The sequence below is a fragment of the Python bivittatus genome, unplaced genomic scaffold, assembly GCF_059951505.1.
Source record: "Python bivittatus isolate LINGU-HERP-01145 unplaced genomic scaffold, Pbiv_v1 ctg000700_np1212, whole genome shotgun sequence".
NCBI classification, from domain to species: Eukaryota; Metazoa; Chordata; class Lepidosauria; order Squamata; family Pythonidae; genus Python; species Python bivittatus.
The window spans coordinates 75298617-75314729 of record NW_028277098.1 but is presented as its reverse complement, the minus strand read 5'-3'; the positions used below and the strand labels follow the sequence as shown (position 1 = coordinate 75314729).

The 16113-nt window shown below is 38.6% G+C and overlaps 1 protein-coding gene across 1 annotated transcript in view; it reads left to right on the top strand.

Annotated features, from left to right (window-relative positions):
* NECAB3 (N-terminal EF-hand calcium binding protein 3) overlaps window positions 1-15597 on the top strand; it is a 102336-nt gene extending 86739 nt beyond the window's left edge. The window contains exons 7-13 of the mRNA XM_015888168.3: window positions 96-217; window positions 6271-6350; window positions 9801-9854; window positions 10650-10762; window positions 12689-12766; window positions 13007-13098; window positions 14973-15597. Of these exons, the coding sequence (XP_015743654.1) occupies window positions 96-217; window positions 6271-6350; window positions 9801-9854; window positions 10650-10762; window positions 12689-12766; window positions 13007-13098; window positions 14973-15001 (568 nt within the window). The 3' untranslated portion in view covers window positions 15002-15597. The remainder of the gene's footprint in view (window positions 1-95; window positions 218-6270; window positions 6351-9800; window positions 9855-10649; window positions 10763-12688; window positions 12767-13006; window positions 13099-14972) is intronic.
* Window positions 15598-16113: the final 516 nt, after the last annotated feature.

Below are 16113 nucleotides of genomic sequence, written 5' to 3'. Positions count from 1 at the left end.
TATCATGAAAAATGAGGAATCGTGCAAGCAGAATCTCAGAGGCAAGCTAGTGATTATTCCTAGGATATGTACTGTACTGACATTATGCTTTTTAGGAATAATATGAACAAATCAGAAGCTTTGACTGGCCAACGCGCTACAAAAAGATGTGGCCGAAGAATTCAGAAGAACCTTTGCTTTTCTCCTACAGATCCTTATTCTGGGATGCTGACCACAGGTATTGACAGATTTCACCATTCCTATTGCCTGGATTTGCATTAGTATGAGAGTACTTTGCTGCAGAGAATTATCTGTAAAAAACAGGCACAGTAATGTCTGAATAGAGAAAACAGTAACTTAACAATTTACACAAATTATTTAATCAACATCATAGGCTACTTTGCATAGCAATAAGCATCACAGAGCAGCCATCCTTTTCAAGGCTGAAGGGTGTTTTTAATGGTTGGGAAGTGAAGGCATGGTGGGTGAGGAGATGATTCAAAAAAATGAGAAGGGCTATATCATTCATATTTCATGAGAATAGGGTGTTCTGTATTTTTTCTCCCAAGTTTCTTTGGTGGAATGGGGTCATTTTATTGTGGAGTCCTTGGGGTTCTCTGAGCTTGGTTGTTTTCTTGCAAACGTTTCATTACCCAGCTAGATAACATCTTCCGTGCTAGTCTGGAATGGGGTTTGCTCTCTGTTTATATATTGTGGCAGGCCCTGCCAGGGTTGGTGGGGGTGGGGGTTTTGTTTTGTTCTATTTTTTCCTCTGGTAGTTCCTTGATTAAGGTATTGTTTACTGCTTGTATGTCTGGTGGTAATCTTGGTGTTAATCTCTGCTTATCTGGGTGATGATTGCTGGTGAGGAGATGTTCTGGTCTTTGTTTCCTTTTTATTGTCTCTTTTGAATAGTGTGTAGATGTTGTTTATCTCTATGTGCCTGTTGATGGCTGCCTTGTCTGAATACCAGGCTTCCAAGAATTCCCTTGCATTTTTGGATTTAGCTTGGTCTAAGATGCTGACAGTTTCCCAGCTGAAACTATGGTTAAGTTTGTCCATGTGTTGCGAGATTAAGGAGTTTTCATCATGTCTTCTGAATGCTAGTTGGTGTTCATGGATGTGCTGTGCAAGCCTTCTACCTGTCTGTCCTACATAGTGGTTGTTACAGTTCTTATACTGTATGTTGTAGATGACTCCTGTTTTTCCTTCTTGGGCTATTGGGTCGTTTGGTTTGCTTAAGATGTTTTGGAGGGCTTTAGTTGGTTTGTGGGCTATGGAGATGCCATGTGGTTGTAATAGTCTGTCGGTAGTTTCCGAGACATTTCTGATGTATGGCAGTGTTATCCTTTTCATAGCTTATGCTGGTTGTGTTGTAGTAGGTTGAGTGGTCAGGCACTTTTTGATAAAGTTGTGTGGTATCCATTTTGTTGGAAGATGTTGTATAGGTGGTCTGTTTCCTTTTTCTGCTGTTCTGGGTTGCATCCTTAATGACACCAGACATATAAGCAGTAAACAGTACCTTAATCAAGGAACTACCAGAGGAAAAAATAGAACAAAACAAAACCCACACCCCCACCAACCCTGGCAGGGCATGCCACAGTATATAAACAGAGAGCAAACCCCATTCCAGTCTAGCATGGAAGATGTTACCTAGCTGGGTAATGAAACGTTTGTAAGAAAACAACCAAGCTCAGAGAACCCCAAGGACTCCACAGTTCAACCCTGAGCTACACATATTTGCTTCTATTGATATCATTTTATTGTTTCTTTTAAATTATGTTTCATCAATTTCAAGTTTATGGCTTGAAATGTGCATCATGCCTCAAAATGGCAGAAAACTGCCATTTGGCAGTGCAGTTGGAAGATAGGGAGCTATAAAAAGGATTACTCATTGTTGATTTCTCGTTAATTACTGAAAGAGTTGGTAACTCAGTGTGAACTGACTTTTTAAAAGCTGTTTTAAAGTTATGTGAAAGTTCTGGGTCTGAGACTTAATCTCTAATGGTTTATCCCTGCAACTTATCATAATATGATGGAGCTAGAAAATACAGTATGTATACAAATCAACTAAGTACCTTCATCATGAGACATATTGTGCCTTTCTTTCAAATGAATTGCTACATTGCAAATACAAATCTAAAAAATTTTTAAAATGCAAAAAGAGCCAGTTTGGTCTAGTGGTTAAGGCACCAGGCTAGAAACCAGGAGACTTTTGAGTTCTAGTCCTGCTGAAAAGCTGGCTGGGTGACTTTGGGCCAGTGACTGTCTCTCAGCCCAACTTACCTCACAGGGTTGTTGTTGTGGGGAAAATAGGAGGAGGGAGAAGTATTAGATATGTTCACTGCCTTGAGTTATTTATAAAAATAACAAAGGCAGGATTAAAAAAAAATCTAAAAAAAAATTAATTCCTAACTAGATATTATCATGGAAACTTATGGCTTCTCCAATCCACATCTCCCTAATGTCATGAGATTTGACCCATTTTGCAATCTGGCTGGGGACTATGGGTGAGAAGTTGCCATGCTCTGTAGGAATAGAATTTCAATCTCCAGAAAAATTTCCAAAGTGGGACAACTAAAGGATATCTTTATCTAGCATTGAGTAAATAAGATATGTTGGGGATACTGTTGGGGTATCAATCTCTCTGTCCAAGGTGGAGGAGGTAGTCTCTATTGTGGCAGTGGAGAGCTCCAGGATAATCCTAGAGGATTTCACGTTCATGATGATATTGCCTAAATAGAGCCATCCCAGGATTTCATGACCTCCATAACAGCCCTAGGTTTATTTCAAATTGCTATTGAACTAGCACATAGGGTAGGGCATATATTTGATTTAGGTTTTTGCCTCAGTACATGTGGAGGTGACCTGGAAACTAGGTTGTCATGTTCAAACCACTATCCGGTGAAGTTTGGTCTCCAGCATCACTGTCCTGCAGAGGTAGATGATTAATTAAATTGGTCTGCCTCCAGAAACTGATGATCGGACAAATTTGTGAATGCTCTGGAGAAATTTGAAGAAGCCAGAAACCATCAGAGCTTGACATTGTTGGTGCCCTTGGGAAAACTGAACAGGTCATTTGCAGGATTGTCCCTAAATGTTTTATATAATACTGTGGAGCTCAGGCTCCTCCCTGGTTTTCTGCTGACCTGCATGGGATGAAACAAGACAGAAAATAACTAAAGCACAAGGCTGATTCAACAAATATTTGTACACAGTCATGTCTACTGTATGCCAGTGAAGATTGCAAAGAAGTTTCCAGACCATTGATATTCAACCAAACTTTTAAAAGAATGTTTAAAGATTCATCTACCCCAGAAAATCCAATATTGGCACTCCAAAGATCTGCTGTAGCAATTTTGAAAGATACCTAAAAGATAAAATATCTAGTCTTCATCTAGATTTAAATGCAGCTCTTAATACAGTGCAGACTGAGACGTACAGTGCACCATCTGGCCCAAATGTATGGGATCTCCTTCAGTTTTTCAGGACATGGGCAATATTTTTGTACTATCCAGACTATTACATGCTCTCTTGAGCTAACTGAGATGTCTTGGCTTACTAGAGCTAACTGAAGGAGATTGATTGGACAGATCCGGGAACTGGTGAATGCATTTTTGCAAGACAGATTGTTGCTGCCAGCCTTGAAGGAAGTAATAATCCATCCACTCCTGAAAAAGTATTTCTTCTCGCCCCGGTTACTTCAGCCCGCCCCATTTGGTTCAGCAGAAGGGGCATGTTGCAGACCCCACCAGTCAAGGAATTTCACCTGGTGGGGTCTAGGCAGAGGGCCTTTTCTGCTGTGGCCTCCACCCTATGGAACAATCTGCCTCCCAAGTTCCGGTGTGCCCCCACTCTCATGGCCTTCAGGAAAGGGGTGAAATCCTGGCTGTGCCAGAAGGCCTGGGGGCCGGATGGGGGCTCGCACCAGTGGAGGTGGCTTGTGGGGTGATTGACCTTGCCCCCCCCCCATCATCATGAAAGTTTTTAGTATGTATGTACAGGGCTTGTTGTTTAGATCTGATTTTTAATGGATTATTTTTTTTAACTATTTATGGGGGATTTTTAATTGTTGATGGGGTTTTTGATTTTAACTGTGAGCCGCCCAGAGTCACCCATTGGGGGGAGATGGGTGGCATACAAATTTAATAATAAATAAATAAATAAATAAATAAATAAATAATAAAAAAAAATTCAAGCTGCCCCCTAGTCTCAAATACCCCTTTTTTGGATTGTGCTTAAGAAAATGGTGTCTGTGCAGATGCAGATATTCTGGAGAATGCCAATTATCTCAACAATTTTCAGTTTAGGTTCAGACCTGATTTGGAAACAGAATCCATCATTATCATTCTGACAGACACCCTACAGACAGTGAAAGTGTGACTTTTGATCCTGCTAGACCTCTTAGTTGCTTTTGATGCCATCAATCATAGTATTCTCTTGACTGTCTCTATCAGCATAAGATTGGGGCCATTGTGTTACAGTGATTTCTCTCCTGCATGTGTAGATTGTCTAATACAACAGTATTGGCTCACTGTCCCTTTGCAACCTCACAGCTGTGAGGAAGTTTGAGGCCAGGTGTCAATATACTGATGATTGTCAATGCTATTTCTCCCTAATATCTGAGTCAGTAGGGGCAAATAACATATTTTAAACCAGTAGTAAATATTGGGTGGAAGGCAATAATTGAGATTAAATCCTGGAAAGGCTAGAACCTTATGGGTGGTGGTTCCTAGACAGAGAAACCAGGAAATCTGAACAGGGTTGTACATGAAGAATAAATATATAGCTTTGGGGCACTCCTAGGATCATCACTGTCACTGGAGGCCTAAGCAAGCTCTGTAACCAGGAACACCTTGTACTAGCTGTGATTGGTATACAACTTATATTCTTTCCTGGAAAGGGCCAGCCTAGCTGCTGCTATTTATGCATTGGTGATGTCTTGTTTAGACTATCAAAATGTGCTCTGTGTGGCGCTGCCCTTGTGTTTCATCTGGAAACTGGAGCTGGTAGCAGAATGGGATACCAGGGCTTAGCCAGGCTTCACCACTGTTGAAGCAATTGTAGTGGCTGCTACCAGCTGAAAGGGTTTGCTTGTGACATGGAAGGCTCTAAGCAACCTGGGACCAGGATAATTGATAGATTATTCTCACCACTTGATCGTTAAGATCATCAGGGAAGGTCCTGCTGCGTGTGTCAAGATTGCCTGAGTGCCATCTTGTGGTTAATAGTGGCCAGGCCTCGTCTGTGGTTGATGTGAACTCTGGAAAGTTCCCTCTGATATTTGTAAGGTGCCTCTTTGTTTTCCTTCTTCTCGCATACATTTTATTTATTTATGCATGCATGCATGCCTTCAAGTCAGTCTTAATTCCTGGTGACTGCTTGGACTATGTTTTCAGCTACCAAATGTTTGAGCTAGACATTTTTGGCTGTTCACTAGTGTGGCTTGATTTTATTGTTATTTTGTTGTATGGGGCTTTATTATGCACTGTGGTATGTAAATTGGAAGTGAAGTATTTTCATCACATTGAGTCACTGATATCGAAGCTGGTTAAATTAACTCAATCTTACTCTTTGTGGTGAAGGACTGCCCCACTTCAACAAGGCACTTCAGGGGATCCCTTTCAGTGAAGCTTTATTGAAGGAGATGTTCTCTTGAAGTTTTGCACAGCTGTAATTATGTAAGGCCCCTTAGGCTTTTGCTCTTAAAGGCGAGTGGGATGTTTTTTAAACAAATAAATGTGGTGTCTCTTATCAAGGAGATACACTAAGGGAGATCTGTCAGTTGATTAACCACTTGCTCCCCATCACATCTAACCAAACACTCAGACTTAATTATAACTGTGTTTTTGAGAACTGCTTGAAAGAGCAGCATTTCTGATTTGTGAATAGGCAACATGCCAAGGCTTTCCCATGTTACAGTTTTCATCACAAGAGTGGCATGGGGAAGGATGCTCACTAATGATAGTATAACCTCTATAATGGTTTAGCAATTTCCAGTCTAAGTTTTGGTCTCTGTTATGGGAAGGAGGAAATTATTTTATATTTGTTGTTTTAAAGAAAATATGAGAGAAAATGGTGCATCATGTTCCTTGGTGGGGTGGAGTGGACAGGGAGTTGAAAAAGAGTAAAATATAGATACATCTGTGTCAAAAAGAAAGTGTGAAGGTTTGTCATGTCTGATGCCTGGCTTTCAATCCTATTGAATTTTTTTCCCCCTATATGCTACTTGGCTGTGGTAAGGTATTTGTAATTTTGGCTGAGTCTTCTCTCTCTTTGCATTATATTCAGGTGTTTGTGTGGAAACTGTCAGCCAGTGGCCATCTGAAATTACCCAGCTACAACAGTTCATTGGCAAACTGGAATGTAAGGTGGGCCAGCAAATGAAACTGAAAAATTGATAAAATTGAGAACTTCATCTTGAAGCATTTTCCCATGACATTGATAATTGTTTAAAGTATTTGGAATCTGGTCAAAACACAGCTCAAGAACTCAACACACAGTTTACATGTACTTCACTTCTTTTTCCAGTCCTGGTATTCTTTTGATATACCCTGTGAGCATCAAATGTAGTAATTAGGTTGCCTCTGGTAACCCACACCTAGCTTCATGTCACAAATTTTCCTACTACTGGAACCTAAAAACTCCTCAGAGATGCTTGAAAGGTTGATTAATTTTTGTACTTAGTTTCTGTTCTTAACTAGAATTTAAAGTCATATTTGGATCAACTTTTAAGAATTACCATCTTCAGTCAAGAAATCCTGGGAAATGCCTATAATAAAATATCAAGGCTAGGTCACAAAGAAATGTTCATGAAACCAATTTTTAAAATAGCTGATAGACTCAAAAGCAACCAGAATTGAAACCAGGCAAGTTTCAAACATCTATGGATGGCCAGTATGTTCAGACGTAATCTCTGAGACATGGAGGAGATATGCATAAAGAATGCCCACCTAAGAGGTGAAGTACTGTATATTTTAAGGACAACTGGGAGTGAAATTTTAAATCAGGTTGTATCAAAATGGTTTTGATTGCAATTCCCAGGATTGTCCATGGGTGAAGAAGTCTTGCAGTGTACGGAATTATTTATGCAGCTATATGTCTCTAGTAATGTATAAACAATACATTATATTCAATGTGAAATAAGGGATGAATGATTCTTACAATGCCAGTTAAGGTTCACACTGGTTTACATACAAGGTGTTTATCCTGATACAGATTTCCATAACTAGGAAGGGATGCATACTAACACTGGTCAGGCTGGAACAACAACAACAACAAAAAATCAACAAAATAATTTATTTCTCTATCCCTTTTCTCTCCTCTTATTATTTCTACCTCCCATTTCATTTCATTTCATTTTTGTTCTGTTTTGTTTCACTCTCTTTTCCTTTCCTCCCTCCCTCCCTGCCTACTAGGCTAACAACTTAGAATCAAATGCCTCTTAATAAAGGTACCATGAGATAACTAAGACTGCATGTGGCTGCAGGTTACTCTCCCCACCATATATTCTTTGATTTGCCTCTAAGATCTCACTTTACAGTTATCCTGGTATCTTAGAACTAATTCACCTGCACAAATATCCCATTCACAAATAGATGAATATATCAACTACCTCCTTTGAAAACAATTGTATTTGATGTGCATAAGTTCTGCTTGTGATGTTTAGTAATTTTGTGTTAATATATGTGTCTGTATCATTTAATCTTGCCTTCACCAGATAAGAATATATATGTGTTGTGTAATTCATTCTCAGACAGAGAACATATAACCCCAAAATACCTGCTAAAATAATAGCTCTTTTATCACTGGACGCTAGTCAAATATCTAGCTTTACCTTTAGCAGTGATCAAAAGTAGAGAATCTCCATGGGAATAGTGTTCCAATCTTATGCTTTGAGTTTATTATTATATAACCAAGTAATTTTCCTGGAATTCTTTACTCCAACATATTTTTATAGTCTTATAGTCAGATCTCTTCCAGACAACCATATTTTCTTCCACCTAGCCCTTCTTAATCCAGTTTAAAACATCTGAGATCACCTAAGCTCTACTCATAATTTGCAGACTTTTTAGATGTCATGAGACCATGAGGATGTTTATGTATTTGCAAATTGAAAGTTTGCAAAAAACAACAACAGCCAGTTAATGTTTTCCTTTTTCAGCCAATAGCTGGCAAAGAGAACTGCTCATCCATAGTGCTCACTTGCTGTCTTTATAAGCAGACCAATAACCGAGAGCCTCATCCCACCCACTCAGGTTTCACCAGGTCTGTGCCTAAACATTCTGCGCTTCTCATTAGCAGAATATACATCTATAGATACATATCCCCCTCTCCTGTGCCTCATGTGCTTTTCTGCATATATTTGTGAACATTTGTCTCTTGTTTTGCAAAAAAATCCCAAAAACAATTTGATAGGAAGCTGGGCAAGAAAATGTGGCTTTTCAAATAAAGAAATAAATGAATTTCCTTAAAACCTTCCTACTTACCATGACAGCAAAGTTATCCTGCCTTTCAAATTCCTAATGCTGGTGTACTAGCAATTCTGCATTTGGACTCCTTTTTCTAACCATGGCTAGACTGTGATACTAGGAGCTGGGAATCAACACAAGCCATGTCAGCCCATCAGTGGCCACAGAGTCTGCTTCTTCAAGCACACGACAAAAATAGGTTGCCATTTCTGTAGTGACATTCACTGCCCTGAAATACATTCAGACTCAGAGCTTTAATGCCGCTGTCACAAAGATATATCTAAATTTCTTACAATTACAAAGCCCTGATTACAATGTTATATGGTCAAGGGTTCATCTCATCTCATTACTGGACTGTAGCTTCATCTGGAAAGGTTCTTGGGAGCAGGGGTGATTGTTATTAGATGCAACCTCAGCTCCCCGCCCCAAGATGTATGATCTCTTATGTATTAAGCAAAACTAAAACTTTATTAAAACTAAAAACATTTAAATAAACGTTTACTTAGCAATAGAAAACAGGGAAATTAAGCATATAAAAGCAGCCTAAATTTCTAAACAGTCCTCAAGATAGGACTATAGTAAAATCCCTGTTCAAATACAGAAAAAGTGAGTACTTCAGACAACTGAATCATTGATAGAGAATGGATGATCTGCCAGCCATATAGTATCATTCTTCCCAACCAAAAAAACATGCTATGCGCAGTTCGGTCATCTTCCTATTTGTTTCTATGTACTGTAAGATAATAGAATCTATACAAAAAACAATCGCTCTTCCAGAACAATAATACAGCACATGACGACAATGAATGAATCAGTGTTGCATTTTGAGCACCGTTTCTTCAATATTTAGCTGAATCCATCTATTTCTTCCTAAAAACGACCTATAGGTATCTAATAAATGTGGGAAAAAACAACTTTTGATTAATTTGTTATAATTTAAAGTTAATAGAAATGTGACAGACAGGTGACAGACTACTTGGAGGATTGCTTAGCCCAGTGTTGTCCAAACTTGGCCACTTTAAGATGAGTGGACTTCAACTCCCAGAATCCCCATGGCTGGCTGGGGAATTCTGGGAGTTGAAGTCCACTCATCTTAAAGTGGCCAAGTTTGGACAATACTGGCTTAGCCTTTCCCAAGCTGGTGTTCCCCAGATGTGAGAAGACTGTGACTCCTAAACTACTTAGCCAGCATGGCCAGGCTATTGGAAGGGCAGCAAGATGAGTGAGGCTGCTCTGAAATGACTGTGAATGCCTAGTGAAGAGGACAGTTGTGTGAAATCAATTATATACCTCAACCACTCTCTTCAACTTATTTCCTTTGGTAGTAATTCTGTATTTTTGTCCATCCAGAGTCCAAGGCTGGAACCTTTGAAATATAATACAGTCTGCAAAGGAACAGATTCTGTAAGTTTCTGGACCCTGCTTTTTGTTATCTGATTGTGCACTGAGGTAGCACTACAAACAAGGCAATTCCAAATGTAATGTGAGAAATAATTCATATATTAGTGGCCATAAAAGAAAAAGATTCCGCAACCTTAAGGAATAAAAGACAAGGCTACTATAGATTAGATCAACACAGAGCAGGTGGTTTAGAAGCTGAAGCTTTCATATAACAGTTTGGCAAAGATGGGAAAATGTGTATGCACTCTGTCCCAGCTTTCAAAACTGTAGCTACTTTGTCCAAGAGTCCTAATCCTGATGCCTTTTCACAGCATTTCCTTTGGAATTGCAGGGCAAATGGTTCCCACCTTGGTCCTATGTCCTGTTCCTGCAATTTCTTCCCTCTCTCCGGAAATAAAAGCTCTAGGTGTCTTAGTGCTTCCCCCCCTCCCCATCTTTCCTGATCAATTCTAGTAGCAGTTCTGTTATTTCCGAAGTGGATAACTCTGCCCCCACCCCACCCCCATTGAGACAGTGCAGTAGACTGGGCAAGGGGGGAGAGTTCTAGATGGGACTCCCATTTGGGGAGTCTTCCATTGGAATCTGAGGAGAGGTGGGAACAGCTGGCCAATATGGCAGCCAGAGATGATCCTAGTAAAATATGATTGTGAGGCTGGGTGGGGATCAAGAACATTTGCTTTTAGTGGGTGTGTAGAAGTGCCTTTAGTGTTATCTCTGACTTGCAAAGCATTTCTAAATCTATATTAATAGAAGTTGCAAACTTTCTCCCCTTTTACTATCTCTTTCCCATTTTTGCAGCACATCTTGGTGGCACAGAGACAGATCTCAGTGGCAGAAAGTGGATTACTGGCATTCTGCCAAATTCTCCAAACCTACACAGAAATCACAGCTGGACAGAGCAGTTGTCTACAGTAAGTCTCCAAGACATTGATTTTTATAGGTTGTTTTGATGAGATATGTGTTTAAGAAAGGGAAGCAAGGTTTCTGTTGGACTCTCTTTCTTCAGCATTATGAACCTCACTTTTCTCTCAGTAATCAGAAAAAGGTTTATGCAGTGTTGTTTTATACCCTAACCCTGATATCCATGAACTTCACTTTCCAGCAAACAGCACCATAAAGTAGATAGATACTGAAATACAAGAGGCAGACTCTTTACAAATACTCTTGCTTCTTTTTCTGTATAGATGAAACAGAAATTCAGAAAACAAATGAAATGGTTCATAATGCTGTGCTCATGTGACTCTGAGTTCAGTCCCATCCTGCTCTTCCTAGCGCTATCATTATACCAGCTATTCAAAAGTATTCTTGGTAATTGAAACATGCTAGTAACTGCCTGAAATGTAGCTGCAAATTATTGAAATAGAGTGTCTTTACGGGAAGAGCAAGAAAGAATCAAATTAATTAATGCTTCATTTGGTACCATTAAAAAAAAAACACTTTGAAAAGGAGGAAATAAAATTGATTTCAAGTTGGAATAATAACCCACCTTTATAGTTTATTGGAATATGTAAAAATGCAAAGCTAGATAAATTAAGGCAGCCCTTTCCAATCTGGTTTCACTAAACATGTTCAGACTACAAGTAGCCAACTGCAGGACCAAACAAATTCTGGAACTCAGAGTCTCTACACATTTTGAAGGAACTAAATTAAATGCTGAATTCAGGCATACTGTATGAAAATGATGAGATCCCAAGTTTATTTATGCATCATCACTGATAAACCAGAGATCAGCATACTGAATGAAATTATGTTTGCTTTGTTGTTGAGTTGTTATCTTGTGATTATTTTGTAGTTATTTTTATACTTGTTTTGGTTAATTTTGTGTATGCTGTGAGCTGCCCAGAGTCGGCTGGAGTCAGGTAGCATCCAAACTGAATAAATAAATAAAATGTATAACTTCTGAGGAAAATTGTATCTGTACTCAACATCAAGCTACCACACAAAACACCAGTTCAGCATTAAGTTCTGTTCCTTCAGCCCTTTCCCATGTTCAGGTACATTGACCAGTCTCCTGGGACATCAAACTCTGTGTTTATCCAAATCACTGACTGCCACTCTCCAGGAAACAATAAGACAAATGACTAAACATTATCAGGAGACAGGGAGCAACTTGAGGGCTAGCATTTTTAGCAATAGTCTTGTGACAAGTATAACTACTCTGACATGCTACTTTAATGGGTCATACTAAGTTAAGTTTCAGGATAATCGATTCCTGTTAATGAAGAATGGTATTATGTCTACTCCTTTTCTTAGAGTCCAAGTGAAGTGCAGCCTATCAGATAAAAATTCTGTTATACCTCCCTACGCAGCATTTGCAGCACCTTTGTATCAGTTTCATGCCCCTGTGATTCCATGCCATTCTGCACTGAAGTTCTGGCTCAGTTGTGGCAAAACGGAAACTGCCCCAGTGAGAGTTTTCAAGCAGAATAATTGGAGCTCAGTGTTCCAAGGTCAACTGCAGTGAGGACAAACATGGGCTGGTATGGATTTGATTCTGAGGGTTTGGAGAAAACCGTGGTGGGGTGGGACCTCTGTTGTACGTAGACTGGGTAATTAACACGACTACCATAACATACTAAATGTTCCTTTAAAAAGAAATAATGAAAATAATAATGAAATATAATTTAAAAATAATGAACAATAAAAAATAGTGAAAATAATTATCTTTTCTTTGAGAACAGCACAGTAAAAAAATTCATTCATGAATCGCTGAGGAGGGGGAGTTACGATGGAAGAGTCAGGCTGGTTGTGGCCACTGGCATCTTATCTATATACGCAGCATAATTTCTGAAATATAGTAATATTTTTTCCTCATGTCTTCCCTTTTTTGCCTGCAGCGTGTCTGCCCACAAACTGGCGAGTGACACCTGCTTCATCCTCTATGAATTCTGGCAAGATGTAGTTTCTTGGAGAAGGTGATTCCTTAAAATTATCTACAATTTACATCAAGGCTAAGTAAAATTCCACAAAGCTTATTTACATAATCATTTTTGATTGAGCAAAAAGAGGCATCTGCCTGGGAAAGATTCCTACTAGATTAAGCAAAGTCTAGACATTCAACTATACAGAACCCGCTACTTGTTGCCCTTAGATATGCAGACTGCCCAAGTCACATGAACACTCTGTTCTCATTTTTTTTCTTTTTTTGTTTTTAGCCATCTACACTCAGATAATAGTAAGAAGTTCCAGCATGCCATCACTGATCTTTTGGATGCTCCAGAGCTCTTGACCACTATGCTGTTCCCAGGTAAGATAATGCTTAGTGATACATTGATTATGTGCCATATCAAGTCCATATTGACTGTTAGCGACCACATAGATAGATTTTCTCCATGAAATGCTTAGTAGACAATTGATTTTCTGTTTCTTCTGGTGAGCAAAAGACAAACGTTGACATTGTAACAACTCTCAGTTTGATAGCCATATCTTAAGAATTAACAACATTTTCAGACTATGGTCACAATTGCGCAGTTTCATACCACAGAGCAGGTATCAAACCCCTCCCCCATCACCAAAAAAACAAAATTCTTCAAGCCAGAATTTTTAGCCATGATATGTTGAAAAACCTATACAGGCTTGATTTGTACATGTAATATTAAACCATAGTGGAGGGCTACCCTAAGTCATGGTTGTACAAGGACTGCTTAACCAATATCAAAACCAGATCCTCAATTTGGAAATGTCAGCCTTTCAAGGTAGGCCAGGTCAGAAAACAAATACTATAAGAACTCTATGGAACTCTATTGTTATAAGGTATAATAACAAAATCTTGAAAACCTGACAGAGTTTCTCTCTCCCTCTCTCTTATACCAAAGAGTCAAAATAAATCAATCTTGAGTTTCTTTGTCATCCCCACCTATCTTTCTGGGCTAAGCTGTGGTTTTTGTAATGGTTGCTGCAGTACTTCTTCAAGGCTGTCTCTGTACTCCTCTACAGAAAAGTGGTTTGATCCACCTTGTTTTACCCTGGGGGTAGCTCATCCTAACTCATCTGAATTTCAGAGTAGTAATTGGAAAAAAGGAGTCTTGGATTCCCATTTATTTAGAGTGGGGGAAAAAAAAATCAACATAAATGGCTATAACATTTTTGCTTTCAATCAGACTAGAATAAAATTTGTAATAAATGTAAACTATTGTAAGTATAGTAAGTATATTTAATCAGTGCAATGAAATTTGTTGCACTTTTTTAAAATCTGTGGGTTTTTTTAGTATATGTAATCTTTTGTGTTTTTAGAGTGAAAATAATGACAATTCTACCAAATGAATCTTATCATAAGCAATACAGGTGGCAAATTACAAACCAATTGATTAAAGACTTGTGTGTGTATGTGCAGAGAAAAAGGGATATAGCAAGAAATAATAATGTCACTTCATAAACTGATAGGAAATAACTGTTAGGAATAAAGAGTGGGGAAAAGTATATGAGATTAAAATTTCCATCTTTTCTATATCAGAAATATAGTCCTTAAGCTAGTCAGGTAAGTAAAATAGATATGAAACATCTAACATCATTAAAAGAAGGGAAATGAGAAACTATGAGGGGAGCAAATGGTTAAACAAGGGTTGTTTATTAAATTCCTTCCTCTCCACTTCTAAGATGTTATGATTGAACTTGCTAATGGTAGACTGGTTGCAAAAGTGACTTTGATTTAAGGACTGACCTATTAGTCAGTCACTGAATCCAATATTATTCCCTCTCCCATTCCCACTAAGGTGTTTTAGAACAGTAGGTGTCAAAATATAATATTCTAAAAATGTCATACTTTTTACGGCATATACCAACCGCTCTATGCAGCATGCTGAGCTCCCAGACTGCATAGGCAGACCTTTATGGAAGACTCTGAATCAGAGATAGAGCAATTTAGACATACACATTCCACTTAGAAGAAATAAAAAAGCTCCGATGTTGTCCCTATTCCACTATGGATTTAGGGTCGGTGCTACTATACAGCCCAGCTGTAAGCCATAATCAAATATGGCTTAGCACATTGTATCTATGTGGAATAAGGCTTATTTTAAGTCTAAAACCTGTGGATTATGAGGTCAGAACTCATGTTTTATAATACAGTATAATCTGTATTGCCTCTTTAATGTTTGTAAATATTTTCTTTTCTTTCTTTAGCTTCCTGGTGGATTATGAACAATAACTGATCTCTCCATAATATTATCTCAATCCAACCAGCATGTGATGGATCATCTTTCCAATACAGCCTTCCTTCCAGAGGTGCCCATTCTCATCCTATCCTCCGCAATGTTGTTTTCCTTTTGTGTATTAATGTGGAATGCTTCCTTTCCTCTGCAGCCATGTGAACAAGATGGGCCTTGCCATCTTTCCTGAATATGACTTAAACCTTTCTTTCGTTCTGATGTACAGTTTTCATTCAGAAATGTATTATAGCCTTGCTAGCCTTTTTGGCTATAAGAAGAGACTATCCCTGAAGCATGATGGACAGTGATACAACAATTGATTGGCCATAAGTGCTGGTGCACAAAGGGGACAAAATTAGAACATTTGGGCACAGTAATTGTGAAGGCTGAAGGAGGAAGTCTTCCCCTGGGCATAATCAATATGTGCTTTTTGGCACCATGAGAAGATATAGCAGGATCTACTTCCCACATCACTGAATTTCATTTGAAATGAAGTCATCAATTAATATAATGCCTAGAATTTTTCCAGATCTCTTACCAGATTTATACACTAGATCAGTGTTGTCCAAACTTGGCTACTTTAAGATGAGTGGACTTCAACTCCCATGGCTGGCTGGGGAATTCTGGGAGTTGAAGTCCACTCATCTTAAAGTGGCCAAGTTTGGACAACACTGCACTAGATGTGGTTGGATTTATACAAGCTCCAAAATTCAGAATTCAGATTTGAATTTGGAAATGTGTATGAATTCAGAAGCAATGCAGTCAATGAGTTTCAATATGATGTTTGAAAGTAGGTTCCTTGGTGCAGTATTGGTTTGGAAGTTTTGCAGTCCAGATGTGATTAATTTCACAAATGCCTGATTATTTAACACTATTTTTGTGTATATGTGATCAGTAAGCAAAACATGGTTGTATCCTTCACTTTCCTTGTCTCTTAATAAACAATTCTGTACTCCTGCTATAGACTGGTTAAATTTTAGTCTGTTCCTTCTGATTAATTTTCCCAAATTTCTTCATGTGAATAATAGCAGCTAGAGAAAGTCTAATTTTCCTAATGAAATTTCTTCTGAAAAACGCTATTTCGTATTCTGTAATAAATGCTGACGTGCTTGAGG